The following is a 22,236-nucleotide window of genomic DNA, read 5'->3' as shown; positions in this document are numbered from 1 at the left end:
TTTTTAAAGGTGTTTTAGTCAGCTTCAAATCGGCGGTTACAGAACAGATTAAATTGCAAAACAGATCTAACTTCATGGAATCCATGTTTATGATAAATACTCTCTATATAATAATGGATAATACGTTTGTTATCATGGTCTGCTGAAGTGATGGAAGCATATTGGTTACAAAGGAAACTAGTCAAGTTTTCGGTGAAATTCAAGATCGTATATTTGATTACAAGGATACTGAGTACTGAGTAAACACGTTTTTTTATACAGTGTGTTTACCACGGAAAAAATAATTATAAAGTATCACTATTGTGTGTATGATTATCAAATAGCATAAGAATATTGTTATTTTATACATAAAATATGTTGTTAACATGACTACGTATATATGGTATAGACGTAGATCAGTATCCATACAGAAACATGTTGCTTATGTTAACTATAATCATTGTTTTTTCCTTCTTTGTTTTCCCTTTGTTTTGTTTTTTTTAATTCATTTTTTCTCGTTTTTTCTCCCCCTAATAATTGTACATGATGCGTACACTAAACATGCTCGTTTCAAAATTATGAAATGCTGAAGTTGTCTTATCCACAGATATCGAGTATTTAGGAGCGCTAACAACAAAAAGTACTAAAGGTCTTCGAAAATATCAGAATGCGAAAAGTGACCAAGTAGACTCATAGCTTAGGCTAAGTGTCTGTTATTCTTGAATCGTAAAATCAGATTCTTTGATACTAACCTTTTATAATACAACCTATAAACTGTGTTATATCTAAATATATATCACAAGTACGCATTATTTCATTGTATAATAATAAACACAGTGAGACATTTTTAGATATATGACGAAGCAAGCGGGTTTGAATGTCAAAGGTCACTTGAATATGTGCAAACGATCCACCAAACATTCACCCTACCCCCAAATACTGAGTAGTATACGTATTATATAATACATAACATTATAAACCACCAATTTATTGGCAAGCATTCTAAATTTCACATTTTAATTAATAACACGCAAAGAGGTTACCTTCATACGGGACATTACTTACAAATCTTTACGAGCTTCACAGATAACTGTATAAATATGTGCATTATTTTGTTAGCATTCTGTAGATTCTATGATACACACGATATTAAATCTCCTTTTAAAACATGAGCTATAACGTATGCAAAATATGTGAAACGATGTTTATCTATCCGGAACAATTTCATTGCATGTGCAATACCCTACCTTAAAAATATACAGCATTAACAATTGATAATATTAATACTTCCACATTTCATATCTTGTGATGAACAATACGTGAAGAAGTTCTCTCCTACTATCATCATCAGGCAAAGTGAGACCAATAAGCTTCTAGAAAGACGCCATTAAAGAGACTGCATTGCATTCACCTACACTTTTGCTTAGATTTTCATCTGTTTCGCCTGTCTATTCTTTCTTTTCTGATATATACATTTATGATATGTATGCACTCTTGATATGGATTTTCTACTACAAAAACATTATGATAAAGCAGTATGAACTATAAATATTTTTTAAAAGGGTATATATGTCGTTTCTATCCTTTTAATAAGTTCTTTATCTTGAAGAAAACACACAAAAAAAATATTCCTGCCCACGACAGTTTCGCATGGTTAGAACATGATAACCAGCTTTTGTAATTGTTTTAACATTTTATTCAGAACGCAATTGTAATATGCAATATCAATACCATAGTAAAATACAAGGAATATATACTTCTTGCAGTAGGATATTCACAGAGAATCACAAAACAAAGAAAGGATCACATGATAAAAATGAGTGCTGCCTATCAAGTTCAGGTGAACTTGTTTTTCTCGAATATCAAACATCCCAAATTCAACACTGTGCAATATTGGTATCGTCGGCTTGCACCAGGGGCGTACGCAGGGGGGGGGGGGGGGGGGGGGGGGGGGGGGGGGGGGGGGGGGGTGGGGGTTCAAACCCCCCCTTTGGTATTTTTATGTATATAAACCCCCCTAAAAAAAACCTAACCCCCCCCCCCCCCTGTTGCTGAAAGTTCTTTTAATGAATATACTAATATCAAGCTATAAAAGTAGTATAAACTTAATGGGGTATGAAACAGAAACAAGAAAAAAAATAGACAAGTAATATAATCAGGGGAATAACATAAATGAGTAACATAACCGGGTCAGCTCTGAGCCTTCATGTTGCAAGTAAGTGCAATAATAAGAGGGTCAAATCTGCCTTTAAGCAGCCTTTTGTACGTGAGTGCAGAACACCATGTTTTGCAAGCAAAAAACATATTTCGATTCTAGGCTATATACATATCCAAAAATATCAATTTGAAAATCTTGCTATAATTTGCTTGGCACTTTTAAAATTAACAACCTATACTTTAAGGCCCGTATTCTGAAGTCGTGTCTAACTTAGCCATGTCTAAAGTTAAACAACTGTTTAGTTAGACACGACCCCGGACACGACTTAGACGCGAGGTCGTGTCTAAGTCCTGTCTAACTAAATTTCGTATTCTGAGGTCGTGTTTAAGTCTCGTCTAACTAAACAACTGTTTAAGTCCTGTCTAAGTGGTGTTTATGGTAGGTCCCACTGCCGATCAAACCAACCCGACCAAGCCCAATCAAGCCCGATCACCCATTTTTCCCCGACCAATCCCGACCCCATGCCTAAACACAAGCTCTTCCCGACCGCTATTCGACTATTGACGACCCACATTCGACCATTCTCGACTCCTGCACGACGTATAGTTGACCACAACTTCGATCTCTTCTCGATCATTCCGATCTACATACAATCCCAACGCGATCCCTACTAGACTAACTAGACGTACACACGATCTCTACACAATCTCGACCCGAGCAGATCGACCTGTTCGAACAGGGATCCAAGATGACTCGTGAATTGAGTGGTTGAACAAAATATTATCGTCAGCTGATTGTGCAGTATTCATTTTTGATCAGCGTTCAGTTCATCTCAGACACTCAAGAGATGTAAATCGAACAGTTACATTTGTGGGCAGTGGCGGATCCAGGGGAGGGGGATGGGCCCGGGGGCCCAGCCCCCCTGGCAACAAAAACAAAGAATGTGTGCTAAAGAAAGCAACATAAAAAGTCTTCCTCCCCCCCCCCCCCAAGCCACTGAACGAAATATCTGACGACGTAATTTTCCAATTTCCGGCCCCCCCACCCCCCAATAAAAAAAAAAAAAAAAAAAAAAAAAAAAATGGCTCATCTGATCGTGATTAAATGCCTTAAAACCCCTGAGCTTCCGGGAACTCTGCCCCTTGGATTTCACCAAGGGCCCAAAGTCAGGCACCTGGATGCTCATCTGACGGTTATTTAATGCTTAAAACCCGTGACGCCAATTAGTGGCCTGCCAGTGTCACAAATAAGGTATCAAATATGTTCATCTGACCGTAATTAAATGCCTAAAACCCCTGAGCTTCTCGGGGCTCCGCCCCCTGGAACCCACGCCAATTCGTGACCTGCCAGTGTCACAAATAAGGTATAAAAATTTGCTCATCTGACGATAATTTAAGGTATAAAACCCCTGAGCTTCTGGGGGCTCCGCCCCCTGGACCCAACACCAATTTATGTCCTGCCAGTGTCACAAATAAGGTATAAAAAGATGCTCATCTGACGATAATCAAATGCCTATTCCCCCTGAGGTTCTGGGGGCTCCACCCCTTGACCCCCGCCGAGAAACGTTCAGCGGGTCCTGCATGTAAGAGTGGGGTGATGGGAATTTTTTTTTGTCTACCCCCCAAAAAAAAAAGTTTTTGCCACTGCCGATGTCACAATTACTTCCCAATATTTTGGCTCGCATAATCTCAAATTTGCCCCCCCCCCAAGAAATCCTGGATCCGCGCCTGCGTGTCGCTGTCACATGTTATTACCAATTTTAGAAGCGATTAACTTAACTAGTATCAATATACCGGTACGAAGTGATTAGATCAGCACGTAATTGTGTCCTTGGTTGAGTTGCGATCGGAAAGATCGAGTGCGGTCGAGAAGTGCTCGGGATGTGATCGAGAAGCAGTCGAGAAGTGAGCGAGTTCGGTCGAGTAACTGTTTAGGGCAGACATGCTCCGATTGTGAAGCGGTTGAGTTGTTGATCGAGTTGATCGGGAACCAATCGTGTAGAAGTTGTGTATACATCGAGATGATCGGGTAGTGATCGGCGGAAAAAATCCACCCCGATCAAACTAGACCTCTATACGATCGATTCCCGATCAGCTCGACCTCTTCTCGACCAATACACGATCGCTGTACGATCGCTTGCCTTCTCGACCCCTACACGATATTTTTTGACATGCCAAATATTGTCGTGTAGGAAGCCAGATCGATACCGATCAAGGTAGACCAATCCCGATCAAGGTAGACCGATCCCGATTGCCCTTGCCGACCGAGCCCGACCAGGCCAAAATAGCTTGATCGGGCTTGGTCGGGTTGGTTTGATCAGCAGTGGGAACCTACCATTAACTAAACAACTGTTTAAGTTCTGCGCAGGTCGTGTTTAACTTGTAGTCAAGACTTCTGCGCATGCCCAGTAGGCGTTTATTCTGACGATAGACCCGATGCGCATGCGTGCGCGCACCGGATAAATAAATTAACGCTCACAGCTAGCTGTGCGCGTGCTGGTACCATGGTGATGTGATCGTGACGTAATGACTATACTGCATGTACTGTGTGTACGTAACGCTTAACGTACGTATTGCATTGACAAACACACTAATAATATCACTTATCAGTGTCTCAGTGCTCGGAGGTTAGCTTATTATAGATTATGGAATTTCCAAGATGTCACCAGTAGATAAGAATAGTTAATATTATCGAGAATTTTTTTTTAGGCTACACGAGAAAAAAATCCTGCAAAACGTATTTGAGGATGCACGTACCATCGTTCTCCCCAGCAAGTTCGGGGTCAGCTAGTAGAGTTTACCTTCGACGTTGAAAAGCAGCAGAATCGCGTCCTTAAACAGGACACAACCCCTCGCAGTTGTCTAAAGTTAAACAGGACTTAGACAGGACTTCGTGTTTAACTTTATTTAAACACGACTTCAGAATACCAAAAGAGTTAGACACGACTTCGTGACTAAAGTTAGACGGGACTTCGACAGGACTTAGACAACTGTTTAGTTAAACAGGAGTTAGACACGACTTCAGAATACGGGCCTAAGAATTCAAAGATTAACAAATTGTGATACATATATTTCCTTTCTGAAATACAGTGTATATACTAGACGTAATCTAAATCAAGTCGTTGCCTTTATTACATCACACTCTGCATTACTTTAATAAAAGCCATTCTGAAAGAACAGGCTATACAGGTATGCTGTAAAACATGTCCCTTTTAAAAAGGTAAAATCTAATCTATACTTTTCAAAAGGTTTACAAAATATACATATAATCCTGCTGAAACACATTTATTGTACTCATTATTTACAAGAAAATTATTCCTAAGTATTCCATAAAGTACCGATATATACGTTTGAATTAAAAATTATGAATGACCTTGATCTTTCTAGAATATTAGAATAATCATTATTAATGTAGAATAACATATATTTTTCAGGTATTCACATTAAAAAAAATATGTTAAAGCTTAAAGAGGAGAGTACATACCGGTATGAAAAACGAATTTGAAGAAACTCAAAATATCATGGATAACATAATGCCGATGTATTAACAGAAAGAAATATAATTTTAGTTTTAAAAGAAATACCACAGTATGCACTATAAAAGGACTGTGTTTGCAAAATAATATATTGTTCAGTCGTGTTCAATTCACATGTAATGATGTACATGCAGGTAAATAATAAAGACAAATGTCTAGTTTATGTTTTAATTTGTTTAAAGACTCAACTGCTCTACGTAAGAGCTCTTAATCACTTCAACAATGTAACATTTAACCCATTTTCATTAACGAAATACATGTTGGTATATTTACCTCTAATATCGGGTCTATGCACCTCTGTGATGTGATTAGAAAAGACATAATTTATATATTTATAAGTCACACCAGAGGGAATTATATACGTCAATATTCTCCTACTATATGTGTGGGCGTGTATGTGTTGTAGAGGTGTTGTGGTCTAGTGGACAAGATACGGGGTTCAAATCCCAGCCCGGCACTAACGTCCATTGGCAAGACGTTAATCTACATTTACCACTCTCCACCCAGGTGTTAAATGGGTATCCGGTAGGATGCGAACGTTATTGTAGTTTGCTCAGCATTATGAGCGTCTGTAAAATGACGCCTACCCAGGGAGTGGAGAATGTTCATACATTGTGTGCCTGAATCCGGTGACCGGGTTAATTATATCTTTAAAGTGCTTAGAGACATCGTCGATGTATTAAACGCTACATAACAGCGGAGTTTAACTATTATGTGTGCGCTAACACTCATACGAATTGTACATTTAAAAAGAAAATCGATGACGTTATCGGTTTTATAACCCGTTCAAATGCTCCTTCATAAGGGGTAGGTTATTTTAGGTCCTCCGTTTACATGTAAAATGTAGGTTCTCGGTTATGCAGGAAATTCTCAACACAAATGTGCGTCTCCGAATTTGAAATGACATACAGGTGTGTATATATGAGTCCACAATTCACACCATTGTCACGATAACTTAAATGTATGTATGTATTCAATAAGTCAAACAATTATCTCGACGTATTTATAACGACAACAAATGAAAATAAATTCAGATTTGCTTCACATACGGCAAACCAAGCCAAGACCTTCGTGTGTTTAATATTTTAAAAGCTATACGTAAATGAATTCTGACAAGACATCTTAATTTCAAACTGTTTTAATGGTCTTTGCCAAATCGACATGCTGATAAAATGGATGCCATCGATGTTAAATATTTTCTCTCAAGCATTGAAGAATAAAAAACCGAACCAAGCTTACATGAAAATAACAACAAATTGAAAGGTATGCAAATGTATAATTCCTTTGATATAAAAACATGTATATGAGCTTAAGCAAATAATGTGAATAGTATTTATAACATCGTATATTTTATCCGTTTTTTAATGAAATTCGAATTCGAATGATGATAAACCGCCAGGTCTTGGAATATAGTTCAGGATTTACCTGTCAGTATTATGCTATTTTATGAAACGAAAAACAAGAAAGTGATACCACATGACTATGTAAAGATTGTGTATTTAGTACATTGTGACAAAGGCGAGGAGGTATATGAACAGGTACGTGAAGTTCCACAGAGAAGGAAGCATGAATTGCCTACCAGCCCCTGACTCTAAATGGGATTCAATTTGGGGTGTGGAAGTGGTTCTAGAGTGTTCATTGGCAGGCCTGCTGATGTTGGTAGTAGCCGATGTAGGTACAGTATTAACACTCTGTTTTGTAGTTCCTTTGCCAGGTGGCCACTTGGAGTCATCGCACATTGCTTCACTAACATGCCACGTTTCATCGTGTGAGCAACAAGAGAATTGAGTGTTATCGGGTAGCCAGAATATACCTCTGGTAATTAGCCCATTATCTGTAATTTCACCCTTGACGTCAATCTTTCGATCATTCTGGTAACATGATAATGTGGTTTTAACACTACCAGAAGTAGCTCGACAATGCACTTCATACGGACAATTACTGTTTTTACTTAAATTTATGAAGCATTTTGCAGGTCCGGGGGGTATTTGTACATTAATCTCCTTCTTTACAGTTTCATACCAATTGTGTTCAAAACTACGCCAGACTGCCGTTAAGACGTACTCATCCTCGTCTACAGTATCAACTGTATCTATCATCAGATTCACGCAAGGAGAAGTATCTAAATCTGTGACTGAGGTTGAAAATCTTCGTATCTGGGATGAGTTTTTAAAGCCCTCGATATCAGTTTCTCCATTAATGCAAAATGGACGAGATTTGGATTCGAACCGAAGTGTGAAATATGGAACACCCTGGAATGTGTCACTAGGTGGCCATTGGAGATGAAATGGAACCACACCAGGTTTACCTGCTTGTAGCGTGACCCGTCCTGTGCTGTCGCTACCTGCTACGAGAACCGGACTTCCAGCAAGAATGATGGCCAAAGCGATAATCATCTGCAGGAAAGTTTGTAAGAGGGCCGGGATTGAAGGACACCGGTCAACCGATGTTTGAAGTTTGGTCTAAATCAAAAGAGTATGAGTTTGAACGAGAACGTCGTTGACATTTGACAAAGTCATGGAATATCTCATTCAGCAAGGAACAATACAGATTGGGGGAGGGGGGAAGGACACCATTCAACGCTGATGTTCAATGTTTCAAGAGGAAACAACTGATATTTCTCAATATATGGGAATGATTAAATGATGTTATTTTCTAATCGCCCGAAAACGATTAACAAATGTTGAACTAATGAATGGCAAGAGCAAATGCTTATTTCATCGAAAAGCCTTCCTCTATAAATCATAAAGGTTCCTTTCGTCGGTTTACTCATCATTAAAGCTACTGATAAGGGTTAATGATCGATTCTTTCCTCACAAATATAATATAAATATACTGGTAGTGTCCTTTCAAAACAAATTCTCATATACATTTTGTTTTGCACAAATGCAGAACTATAATCCATTGTTATCATAAGCTTGTTAAAATATTTCATTACTTTAACATCAAGTAAGTTAGAAATGATAAATGGAAGCAATACTTCTCTCTTACCCCGATTTTCCAAACTTGGTTTGAGGAGGTTCTTTGGGCGGAGACTGGGTTTCGGTTAGACAACTTTTGGTGAACGACAGCTGGTGGGTGTGTAGGGAAGCTGTTGAATATAATTGGAGAAATTAGAATTACCTGGTGTGAGGGAAGACCAAAATAAGCCAATCAAAGTGGGTCCCTAGTAGCGTCTACTCAGATGATGATATTTCTTGCCCATTATCAAGAAAAGATTTTAAAAATCTCTGTAATATACAAATATATGTATGAATGTTTACAAATAGACGTACATTTTCATTGCAGAAAGCCCACATAAAACCAAAGGAAAAAAACCTAGATTTAAAATATCGACTTCAACAGTTCCCTGGGGACTACATCAGGTCTTGCTTCACCGTTCCCTAGCTTCTTAAGTCAAGGCAGGTAATACATAATAATGTTTTCGTAATCGATTATTCATTTACGTTATGAAGAATATACACAATAGTTATGAATATTATTGTGAACCGAAAAAATGCACTAAATACATCTCGTTAAACGATCAGGTTTCCACATATAAAAGAAACGGGAAGTGACTAGTACCTCTCAAGCTTTACTGATGTTTCGTTGGTTGTCAGATCATTTCCAGCATTCAGCGGTGAAGAAGATTCCTGACGGGAAAAAAAAAATCAATTACATCATAGAATATGTCATATTATCAGTGGAGTGCTGTGAAAGGATATAAACTAAGGAGACAGTTTGGCGACAATTATTTTTGATTTTCACGGATGCTTTAGGAGAAATTAGACAAAACAACAAGTAAGAAAAGTTTTAAAGTACATGCAGAATGAACACGTTATTGTTTTTCACAACATAAATAACTGACGAATGTGTATAATTGCATTCCATGTAACTTTTGAGAATTTGAGTCCTTTTCCCATGCAAAAGTGTGTTGGAATCAAAATATATAACGGATCTTTACCACAGGGCTATATACAAAAGATCATTAATTTGCTTTCTACGAATATTTGTTTTTCATCTATATCATGACATTTAATTGGCTGAATGTTTGCTTCCGAACATATCTGCATATGCCAATATCTTTTGCTATTCAAAAATTCAATTAAATATATGCTTTGTTAAGAGAAAAGTTAAACATTTAATAATCACTCACTCTCATTTGCCTGTTTTCGTCAATTGATGAGTGACATCTAGATTCCGATCTTTTAGACGGACAACTGTCACTCTCCACGGTTTGTAGAAAGGGTGGGTCGAATCCGCTGTATTGCCCTGTCTGAGGTCCATGCGGGGAAGAGCGGTCTGTGCCATGTGTTATGGTGTCTCCTTCCCCTGGCACTGGGCACTTCATTGCTTTTCTCAGACATATCATTGGATCTTTTTCACTTTTGTCAGGACATTTCAGCTTAGCCTGAATGAAAGGATTGTGCTCCTGACCATCATCATCATGGGTCCTCGTGGAAAGATACTTCAAGGAGAGCTCATCGGATCCTCTCTTCGCAATATCAGCTTGAGTGCAGTCATTCTCATCCTCTCCATTATCTACCTGAGATGCTAACTGTCCTATACGTGACTGCGTGTCTGCATTTTTCAGTGATACCGTCACATATCCTTTGCTAATGAGATTATGGTGGCCTCCAGATCTTGGATCTCCTGTTTCTTCTTGATCCGGGTCACCTCTATGTGGTGAGATGACTTCTATTGCATGGGCATGGCCGGCATTTACAGCTGCCTGAAGGGGTGTCAAACTATCTATGTCCTTCGCGTTCATGTCTGCTCCATTCAATGTAAGGTGATTTTCTTGGCGTTCTTCTTGTGCAGTGGCATGATGTGGTGACCATCCATAACATGCTGCATGAAGAGGGGACTTGCCGCATTCGCTTCTGTCGTTCACATCATATCCATTGGTAACAATAAATTCTACCAACTCAGCATGGTCATATTGTGTTGCAATGTGAGGTAGGGTCAATCCGTCAAACGTGGTACCCTCTGATCCTTTCGCCATAAGAAATTTGACAATTTCTAGATGGCCGTTTTTGACTGCAGCATCTAATGGGGTCCACTCTCTGAAATCTTTTTTGTTGACATCAGAACCTTGCTGGGTTAGATACTCCACGACCTCGATGTGGCCTCGAGCAGCTGCACCGTGGAGAGGAAGCATCCCTTTATTATTTTCTTCATTCACATCAGCTCCTTCGGACATCAAGAATTTGACGATGTTTAAAAGACCAAGTTTTGCTGCGGCATAGAGTGGGGTCATGCCATCATATCTGTTCTGCTTCGCTCCTTCAGTCATGAGGTATTGGACAGCTTCGAGATGGCCATTTTGAACAGCAGCAAAAAACGTAGTCCGATCCTTGGCATCATCCTTGGTCTTGTTTCCCTCAGATCCTTGTTGAATAAGATATTCCATGACCTCGATGTGGCCTCGAGCAGTAGCACCTTGGAGAGGAAGCATCCCTTTGTCATTTTTTTCATTCACATCAGCACCATTGGATATACAGAATTTGACGATATCTAAATGACCAAATTGTGCTGCGGCATAGAGTGGGGTCATTCCATCATATCTGTTCTGCTTCGCTCCTTGAGTCACGAGGTATTGGACAGCTTCGAGTTGACCATATTGAATAGCAGCATTCAATGGAGTCCAACCCATGGCATCGTTCTGGTTTACATTAGATCCTTGTTGAATGAGATATTTCATGAGTTCAGTGTCACCGTGGATAGCCGCTCCATGGAGAGGAATCCGTACTGTATCATTTTCCTCGTTTACATCGACTCCTTCGTGAATGAAGAGTTTTATGATGTCTACAAAACCAAGTTTTGCTGCGGCATAGAGTGGAGTCATACCAGCATACCTGTTCTGCTTCGCTCCTTCAGTCATGAGGCATTTGACGGCTTCTAGATGGCCACATTGAAGGGCAGCATTGAATGGAGTCCACCCAGTGTTATCTTTCTTGTTCACATCCGATCCTTGCTGAATGAGATATTCCATGACTTTCATGTGGCCTCGAGAAGCTGCACCGTGGAGAGGAATCTCCCCTTTGTCATCTTCTTCGTTCACATCAGCTCCTTCGGACACCAAGAATTTGACGATGTCTAAATGACCAAGTTTTGCTGCGGCATAGAGTGGGGTCATACCAGCACATCTGTTCTGCTTTGCTCCTTTAGTCGTGAGGTATTTGACAGCTCCTAGATGGCCATATTGAACAGCAGCATTGAATGGTGTCCAACCCGTGGCATCATCCTTGTTCACATCAGATCCTTGCTGAATTAGATATTGCATGACTTGTTTGCGGCCTCGAGAAGCTGCACCGTGGAGAGGAATCTTCTCTTCATCATCTTCTTTGTTCACATCAGCTCCTTCCGACATCAAGAATTTGACGATGTTTAAATGACCAAGTTTTGCTGCGGCATAGAGTGGAGTCATACCAGCACATCTGTTCTGCTTTGCTCCTTTACTCGTGAGGTATTTAACGGCTCCTAGATGGCCACATTGAACGGCAGCATTGAATGGTGTCCAACCCTTGGCATTATCCTTGTTCACATCAGATCCTTGCTGAATGAGATATTCCATGACCTCTATATGGCCTCGAGCAGCTGCACCGTGGAGAGGAATCACCCCTTTGTCATCTTCTTCGTTCACATCAGCTCCTTCGGACACCAAGAATTTGACGATGTCTAAATGACCAAGTTTTGCTGCGGCATAGAGTGGGGTCATACCAGCACATCTGTTCTGCTTTGCTCCTTTAGTCGTGAGGTATTTGACAGCTCCTAGATGGCCATATTGAACGGCAGCATTGAATGGTGTCCAACCCTTGGCATCATCCTTGTTCACATCAGATCCTTGCTGAATTAGATATTGCATGACTTGTTTGCGGCCTCGAGAAGCTGCACCGTGGAGAGGAATCTTCTCTTCATCATCTTCTTCGTTCACATCAGCTCCTTTGGACACCAAGAATTTGACGATGTTTAAATGACCAAGTTTTGCTGCGGCATAGAGTGGGGTCATACCAGCACATCTGTTCTGCTTCGCTCCTTTAGTCGTGAGGTATTTGACGGCTTCAAGATGGCCGTATTGAACAGCAACATTGAATGGAGTCCAACCCTGGGCATCACCCTTGTTCACATCCGATCCTTGCTGAATGAGATATTCCATGACTTCCAAGTGGCCTCGATCAGCTGCACCGTGGAGAGGAATCTTCCCTGTTTCATCTTCTTCGTTCACATCAGCTCCTTTGGACATGAGGAATTTGACGATGTCTAAATAACCAAATCGTGCTGCAGCATAAAGAGGGGTCCTTCTAAGACACATGTTCTGCTTTGCTCCTTTATTCACGAGATACTTGACAGCGTCTAATCGGCCATATCGAACTGCAGCATAAAATGGCGTCCAACCTGTAGCGTCTGACTTGTTAACATCAGAACCTTGCAAAATGAGAAATTCCATGACTTCAACGTGGCCTCGTAAAGCTGCACCATGGAGAGGAGTCAGACCTCTGTCATCTGTTGCGTTCACATCATCACCATTGGAAATGAAGTATTCCACGATTTGCAAATGACCAAAATATGCTGCGACACACAGTGGCGTCTTGCCGTCATATCTGTTCTGATTTGCACCTGTCGTCATAAGATATTTGACGGCTTCTAGATGGCCATGTCGGACGGCAGCATTGAATGGAGTCCACCCAGTTTTATCTTTCTTGTTCACATCAGATCCTTGCTGAGTGAGATATTCCATGACTTCCAAGCGACCTCGAGCAGCTGCACCGTGGAGAGGAATCTCGCCTGTTTCATCTTCGTCGTTCACATCAGCTCCTTCGGATATGAGGAATTTGACCATGTTTAAATCACCAAATCGTGCTGCAGCACAGAGTGGGGTCCTTCTAAGGCACATGTTGTGCTTAGCTTCTTTGCTTACGAGATACTTAACAGCCTCCTTACGGCCATATCCAACTGCAGCATTGAATGGCGTCCAACCTTTAGCGTCTGCCTTGTTTACATCATACCCTTGCTGAATGAGATATTCAATGATTTTCATGCGACCCCGAGCAGCTGCGCCGTGAAGGAGCTTGAAGGCCTCTGAATGACCATTTTGAACAGCAGCATTGAATGGAGTCCAGCCCTCGGAATCATTCTTGTTCTCATCAGATTCTTGTTGATTGAGATATTCAATGACTTCAGCATTACCACAAATAGCAGCAGCAAGGAAAGGAATCATCTCTTCTTCATTTTCTTCGCCGACATCAACTTCATTGGATATGATTAATTTGACGATGTCTAAATGACCAAATCCTGCTGCGGTATTGAGCGGGTTCTCTCTGGCGGATCTGTCCTTCTTTACTCCTTCAGTAACGACATATTTGACAGCTTCTATATGGCCATAGTGAACTTCAGCATTTAATAATGTATTACCCTCGGAATCACTCTTGTTCTCATCAGATTCTTGTTGATTGAGATATTCAATGACTTCAGCATTACCACAAATAGCAGCAGCAAGGAAAGGAATCATCTCTTCTTCATTTTCTTCGCCGACATCAACTTCATTGGATATGATGGATTTGACGATGTCGAAATGACCAAATTCTGCAGCTGCACAAAATGGGGTGATTTTATCATATCTGTTCTCTTCCGCTCCTTCAGTTATGAGATATTTGACAGCTACGCGATGGCCCTCTTGAACAGCAGCAATAAATGATGTCCATCCAGTGTTCTCTTTCTTGTCCACATCAGACCCTTGTTGAATGGGAAATTCCATGACTTTCACGTGACCCAAAACAGCTGCATCGTGAAGAGGACTTATCCCGTCGTAATGTTCTACGTTGACATTACCTCCTTTAGAAATGAGGTCTTTGTCGAGATCAAATTGATCTAAGCTTAATGCATCATACCTGTTCTGTTTCGCTCTCTTATGAAAGAGATATTTGGTGTCTTCTAGAAGACTACACCTAACGCCAGCATTGAATGGCGTCCATCCGGTGTTATCTTTCTTGTTCACATCGGATCCTTGTTGAATGAGATATTGAACGACTTTCGAGTGACCCAAAGCAGCTGCACCATGGAGAGGAATTATCCCGTCTTCATCTTCTTCATTCACATCAGCACCATTGGATATGAAGAATTTGACGATGTCTAAATGACCCCATTCTGCAGCTACATAGAGTGGGGTCATACCAGCATATCTGTTTTGCTTTGCCCCCTCAGTCACGAGATATTTGGCGGCTTCAAGATGGCCATACTGGACTGCTGCATTGAAGGGCGTCCAACCCTTGGCATCACCCTTGTTCACAGTGGATCCTTGCTGAATGAGATATTCCACAATTTTCATGTGACCCCTAGCGGCTGCACTGTGGAGGGGAATTTTCCCCTTTTCATTTCCTTCATTCACATCAGCTCCTTTGGTAATGAAGAATTTGACGAGGTCTAAATGACCAAATTTTGCTGCGGCATAGAGTGGAGTCATTCCATCATATCTGTTCTGCTTCGCTCCTTGAGTCATGAGATATTTGACGGTTTCTAGATGGCCATACTGAACGGCAGCATTGAATGGAGCCCATCCTGTGTGATCTTCCATGTTCACGTTAGGTTCGTCTGCAATGAAGCTCTCTAAGATGTCAACATAACCTCTTGCAGCCGCTTTATGAAGAGGTGTCTGACCCAAGTCACACTCAACAATTACGTCTGCTCCCTGCAGGATGAGGACGTCAACAATTTGTGCATGACCTTCATGAGCCGCTGCGTGAAGAGGACGGAGTCCATCCTGACTTGGGTTATTTGGGTTTGCTCCCCGTGAAATGAGATCATCAACACTTTCGAGATGACCTTCAAAAGCTGCCCTGTAGAGCTGTGTGTATCCTTCCGCATCCATCTGTTCTATGTCGGGGTTGAATGGTAGTTCTAGTTTGAACGCACTTGCATCACTCGGAGATATTTCATTCAGTAGTGCGTTATACATTGCATCCCAATCATCATTGGTATCAGGCTCTAAGATTTCCATGATTTCTCCTGGCTGCATAGAAAATGTGCATTCTTCCAATTTGAGGCACTTGTCATCAGCAGATGTGTTGGTATTCAAATCTACAAGAGCGCCGTGTGACAGCTCTGTATTTTCGTCCTCTATATCTGCGTCATGTCGTTGTGATGTAGGCGTATTAGAAGATACATTTCTCTCTCCATCTGTATGCTCTTCCTGCGTTTCATCGTGTTCAGTATTCAAGACAGCTGATGTCTGCTGTGGTCGTATGTGTTGCAGTGATGAGATCCGTGGTATCCTTGGTCCATCAACCCTAAAACAAAAGGCATATTTCTTTTGCTGTCCTCGAAGTGATATTAGGGACTTTTAGATTTGCACAATGACAACGTGGATTGCTACGATCGACGTCCTTTTAATGCACTGCCTTGAATGGACGTCAATACGTATCAGTCCACGCAAATCTAAAAGTCCCTAAAATGGAATCTAGCACCTAAACTTGTTGAACCCTTTACGTCATGCCAATGTATACTTGTTCGAATTTAAATGAAGGTCAAATCAATGGAATGATACGCGATTGAAAATAGAAAATACATTGCATGATCTCATTTGAGTCTGACACTATCTTCGGAGGAGAAGAGGGGGCGGGTTTATTTTAAGTTCCTTGCTACGTATTGATACCTTATTAACTATTTAATTAAGACAAAGACAAAATTTAAAGCTCTTCAACACAACCACACAAACAGTTTGTGAGCGTTATGAAATCAAACCTTTAATAAAAGGGCTACCGTAAACAAGCATCCAACTAAGCGGATAGTTTTCAAAAATAGAATGGAGTCTTATAGGGAAGTAAGTCGATCATACCGCGTTTCATCTAATAGGAGAGTAGAATTAAAATTAAATGGAAATTGACTGTTGTGCGAAAACTAAAGTTTATATGGGATATGCGTGGCATGACTACTTGTAAAGTACAATGAACATTATAATAGTATACATAATAATTACACATAATGGTTAAAAAAAAAAAATCATGTCTGATCTCAATGGAGATGAGATAAGATGTCTAAGCATGAATACATTAATCATTATTCGTTCTATTTTCTATTCATAAAATAATAGTCATCCTAGACGACATCTCTCCTCCCTTCGGCTCTCTCTCTCTCCCTCTCCCCTTCTCTTCCCTACTTTCCCGCTCTTTTTCTCTCACTCTCTTCCTCTTTCTTTGTATTTTACCCTCTTCTCTCCTTCTCTATCGTTATCATCTAAGATTGCTGATAACAATTTTATTAACTCACCTTACCCTCACTTTAACCTCTTTCCGTTTTATTAACTAATATGCTAATGTAATTACGCGAATACAAGTTATAGTAACCAATGATAACAAATATGTCATAACCTAGGCCTCCGTTTAATTGATGATGATTGATAACAAACTAAAAGAACTTACGGTTTCTGACCCTGAATTCCTACGTCACAATCAGCGTCTTGAGGGAGACTCTCCTCATTTTCATGTTGATGAACAAACTCGCAAGCTTTCTCAGTGAGCTGAACAAAAATAACCACACACAGAACTCATCACAGATATTATGTCATACCTTCACAGGGGTTTGTGTCCCCAATGATTATTCGTTTAGACCTATCAGATTATTGGGTTAAAATGCGACATAATCTGGAACAATCTTATATTTCTTGTTAGTCATGTTGTTTTCCCTTTAACAGTATATCAACTTATATTTCTCCTTTATTAAATACATCAACATGACTGAACTGAGATTATTGGTTGCATTAAGCGTAATCTCGTCTAATTATAATTGCCTGCACTTGGAGAAAGCGGCAATATTAGAGCCCTTGACATGAATTGAGATATAAATCTGGAACCTCTATAAACATAGAGAATAGAGATCAATATATAGATTATGCATGGATATTAAGGAACACATCTCTTAGAAAAAACATCGACCTTAACGATACGTAGTGAAATAAACTCACTGCACAGATACAGTACAAACAATATGAGTATGATTCGGCCCCCCCCCCAAAAAGATTATAATTACAATTCCTTTCCATTATATTGAACTTTTATTTACGAAATAAGACAAGATAAAGGTCAGAAGACCAATGCGGTCGAATATTTTAACAAAGTTGTTTAGGACTTGCAATTACAATTTTGCAGAAATGAATTACCTCATGCTCAGCATTTTTTTGATTAACCTTTTGAATTTCGAGAGAAAAATAAATTACTTGCTCCCCCCCCCTCGTGACAGAGAAATCAAAGAAATCGTTATACTGCACATGTATGTGAGAGCTATGGTCAATTATTCAAATGATTGATATACAGAATTGTAAGAAAGTCACATGTATAACCTAGATGCTGAAACAATGGAAAGGTACGCAAGGTTTCCACCTTATCATCTTCATACATATAGTTCACAACTAAATTATTCATAACCTCAACAAGAGTTGTTATTGTTAAAGTATGTGAAAAATTGATTTATCCCTATTCATCTTTCTTGAGAATGTGAGGTTTTAAAGCTGGAGATATTTACGAATGGTCTAGCAGTAATTGTTTGGTTATTAATCGGCAATAATAAACAACTGGTCGGGGATCAATTACCCCCCGAAGAATTATCCCCCGAGGACAATTACACCCGATGACAACTACCCCCGAGGACAATTACATACCCCCGAGGATAATTACCCCGAGGACAATTACCCCCGAAGACAATTAACTCAGAGGATAATAACCCCCAAGGACACCTACCCCCAAGGACAATCACCCCGAGGAATTTGCAACACTCTAACGTACATGTATACCGCGAGCTTCTCTTTAAATTTATATTTGCAAAAAAATTCTTGAATTTTTATTTTTCTTAGTTATTTATGAAGTTCATTATCGTCTTTTCAAATTATTAAATTCGATGGGGGGGGGGGGGGGTTGAGGTTGTATGTATAATGGGCCCTCATTCATGACCCAAAATTAAGGTTTTCTTCACGTTATATATATATTTCTGTTGTCATGCTGTAAAATATGTTTTCTTGTAAAGTAATTTATTTTGAAATAGAAATTGCCTTCAAATTACATGTAGGGTGCTAAGTCAAAAGAAAATAAATATCCGCTCTCTGGTATATTCATGTTATTTTATTTTTTGACTCCAGAGCAGCGGAACACGTTGATTATGTGAAAAACAAATATCAGAAACGGGTAAAGTATTGTAATTACAATGGAAAATAAAATGTTAAAGGTAATACAGTGTTTTTCTTTTCCGCTCGCTGACGATATTTTGACAGCAAGGCGCCCGAATCTATATTATATCTTACATTTCGAAATTACATTGTTACCACACTAATTACATTTAGAAACATGATAAATAAGGGCAACGGGAGACCCGAATAGCCTCACATTTTTGTATCAATGCCATGACCGAATATATAATTTTGTATTCATGTACATTCGGCGGAGAGGTGCCCGCATACGGTACTTTAAATCGTTTCTAGTCATGCCAAATTTTACGCTCCAATGGCTATGCAAAACATACATAGCGCCCTCTAAAGTTCTGAGAATTGGCTTTCTTTTTGTGGCCGTATCTTTATTGTGTCTTGGCAAACCCGTACCCTTTTTTGGATTTAGATACTTGAAGATATGCCCTTCCAGCCAAATGCAAAATTATATACCCTAACACTGACCGACCTTGCGAAAAATGCCCTCCAAATATGCAGTTTTCAAGAAAATTGCGAAATAACTTCAACTTGCTCTAAAATTACGATCCTTATGTCTACGTCAATAAAACTTGGCAGACACATGTATCCATATACGTGACAACTGTCTATCAAGTTTGGTAAAATTCGGTTATGTCAGCGCAAAGTTATCGCCCAAAATGATGAATTTACAATGCATTACATAATAGTGCTTTTAATGCGTGCAGTACATTGCGCGCAGATGACAATTGTGTGAAACTGACCGCAATGAAGTGTCCTTTCGAATGATACCAAGTATGGTATATGTTCACACAAACAATTGTGAGTTAATTGCATTTTAGACACCATTTTATACTGTTTATGATTATGTTAGTGTAGACGACCGTTAGTGCCGCATCGCCCGTCATTGCACGCATATCGTTGTGCCACGATAGCAGGTCTAGTTCATGCTTGTTATCCTTCGTGAGCTTGACCTATAATCTTACAATCGCGTGGTAAATTGCGTCCAAAGTTCAACTTGTTACACATGCGTTATATATGCAATGGCGAGCTTGCGACCTATTTTGATCAAATTACGGTGGGTGAACTTTCAAAAGGCAATGGGACATGAGGTTTCCAATGAAAGAGCTAGTGTCTACGTACGTCGGGGTGGATGTGCTTTTCGTTTAACAAAATATGAATTTTTAACGATTTGTTTGGTAAAAGTCCAAATGCTAACACACGGTTAGGCTGCTTGACTCTGACGATAGGGGACGTTGTAAAATGAGACTATTCGGAGCTATATGATTAGGTCGGTGCCCGGGCGGCGACCGCCGCACAGTGGGCCAGGGAGGAACCAAAGTGCGCCAAAACTAAGTTAGGGTGATTTTTTTTTTCAATTTTTTTCTTGCCCAGTTGAAAGGTAATACATAGAGGAATACCTCAGTGAAATATTTAATTCCGGTATGCACAATAAGGGTATAAATTTACTACTTCAAACAGCAAAATCCTACATATTCACAGTTTTAGTGCAAAACTGACTTATTTTATAAATCTTACAATTCAACATGAGTTATTGATATGAAATTGATCTCACATATTTCTGATAGTTCATTTCGTTGAATAAATGGGTTAAAATTAATAAAAACACAATCTTCATGATATAGTATAGGGTATTTCACTGAAAAATGGACTAATTATCGATGTTTTTTATAAATCCAGAAAAAATGTTTAGATCTCTGCGGTGTACCGCTTGAATTTTAATACTAACATTTTTTCTGATGTCTAAGCTTCAAGTTGATACCAAATTTGGCTGCCCGATCTTGCCCGTTGTTATGTTAGAGCCGATTTCCCTTGCCACATTGCCCCGAAAAATGTGGGGTTTTTTGGTCCGCGGCTGAATCATGAAGGATTCGTGGTCATAAATCACGGAGCGAGGGGCGCGTGACACTTGTTCTGACACCGCGGACCAAAATAACACATTTTTCGGGGCAATGTTGCAAGGAAAACGGCTGTAACATAATAACGGGCAGAATTGGGCAGCCAAATCTGGTATCAACTTAAAGCTTAGACATCAGAGAGAATGTTGGTAATAACATTTAAGCGAAAATCCCCGGAAATCCAAACATTTCCTCTGGATTTATAAAAAATAAATCTCCAAACATGAGTTTTGGCGCACTTTGGTTCCTCCCTGGCCCACTGTGCGCCGGGGCACCGAGCGTATTTTGGTGTCCCGCCGATCACCAGCTGGCCACCAGGGGAATTTCTCTAAAATCTTCCGATGGCCGGTGGGAGAACGCTCGGGAATCGGAAAGTCATCAGTCGGTCACTACCGGGACGCCGCCCGGAGAAGCTCCCCGATTTCGCCCAGTTTTGACTTAAAATCGACCGGCGACCGACGGGAAATCGACGGGGCACCGCCCAGGCATCGCTGGGGTTCTACAGCCTGCTCGTTGGGCGATGCCTAAATTCCAGCGGCGACCGAGCAGGCTACAGTTGTGACCATAGCTTTACTTACTGTCGACATGAACTGAATCAAATGTTCTATTTTGTGGCTCACTGACCATTTAATCTATAATCATATCACATCAGAACAACACACAAGAGACCGAACATTTTGGTCTCGCGGTCCGTCTGACAATTGTTTTTAAAGTTCGATAGACGACCAGGCGCGGATCCACAGGGGGCGACGGGCCCGGTCACCATGGCAAAAAAGGGGGAAAAACGGTTACCACAAATTGACCTTTATAACCTCGTAATTAGTACAGCAATATAATTTCCTTTAGACTTTTATGAGTAAACCTTTTAAAATGCTTAATCATAAACATAAATTTTGCTTACTTCCAGTCCGTCTGTTATTGTTGATCCTGGATCAATCTCCTCGCCATCAGTATTCACCCCCATGGTGGAATCACCCTGTAGCGCGTAAAATATAAAGATAAACATCAGAAAGGGATCGCAATGCAACAAGCTCTGCTAATCTCAGAGCCCTGGTCAGTTCTGTTTCTTATAGGTTTATGCCTTTCACTATTTAATTAAATTTATAATGATTCATTATATTACATACGATAAGAAAAAGAAAAGAATAATTATATAAATTATAAAGGAGTTCATGATGTGCTTTCCCCAACAGAAAGATAACGAAAGGCAATCAATCTATTCTCTGTTTACAACTTTCCGCCCTGATTATATCGAAGCAAGTTTAGCACTTTCGCCTGCAGCGACCATATCTTATAACAAATGAACACTTTAACATATTTGATATGCAATTTTCTTCTCAGATTATAATTACCCAAGTAATTTTCAGAATACTTACTTCTAATAGATCGCTCGTGTATAGAAGTGTCCTCAGCCGTGCTTTAATCTAGCGGGAGAGACGTCAACAGCCCAGTCCTGAAAAGATGTCGAAACTTTGCAGGAGAATGGCGCACCAAACCAAGT

The 22,236-nt window shown here is 40.0% G+C and overlaps 1 protein-coding gene across 1 annotated transcript; it reads right to left on the bottom strand.

The window, feature by feature from the left end:
- Positions 1 to 9,229: 9,229 nt before the first annotated feature.
- LOC115928183 lies at positions 9,230 to 21,699 on the bottom strand. Its single transcript, XM_030995089.1, has 5 exons — positions 21,637 to 21,699; positions 17,069 to 17,166; positions 13,407 to 15,937; positions 9,808 to 13,058; positions 9,230 to 9,304 (listed from the first exon to the last, which is right to left on the bottom strand). Exons 1-5 carry the CDS (start codon positions 21,697 to 21,699, stop codon positions 9,230 to 9,232), a joined length of 6,018 nt encoding a protein of 2,005 aa, XP_030850949.1.
- Between the last annotated feature and the right edge of the window lie 537 nt (positions 21,700 to 22,236).

This window comes from Strongylocentrotus purpuratus, unplaced genomic scaffold (genome assembly GCF_000002235.5).
Source record: "Strongylocentrotus purpuratus isolate Spur 01 unplaced genomic scaffold, Spur_5.0 spur5_scaffold_21, whole genome shotgun sequence".
Taxonomy (NCBI): domain Eukaryota; kingdom Metazoa; phylum Echinodermata; class Echinoidea; order Camarodonta; family Strongylocentrotidae; genus Strongylocentrotus; species Strongylocentrotus purpuratus.
This window is presented reverse-complemented; position numbering and strand designations above follow the sequence as displayed.

Excerpts from the sequence above, each read along its gene's own strand:
- LOC115928183 (XM_030995089.1), bottom strand. The coding sequence starts at position 21,699 with ATGGGGGTGAATACTGATGGCGAGGAGATTGATCCAGGATCAACAATA. Across the intron at positions 17,167-21,636 it reads CAATAACAGACGGACTGGAA|CTCACTGAGAAAGCTTGCGA; the intron begins GTAAGCAAAATT and ends ATTTTTGTTCAG. Across the intron at positions 9,305-9,807 it reads ACGAAAACAGGCAAATGAGA|GAATCTTCTTCACCGCTGAA; the intron begins GTGAGTGATTAT and ends TTTTCCCGTCAG.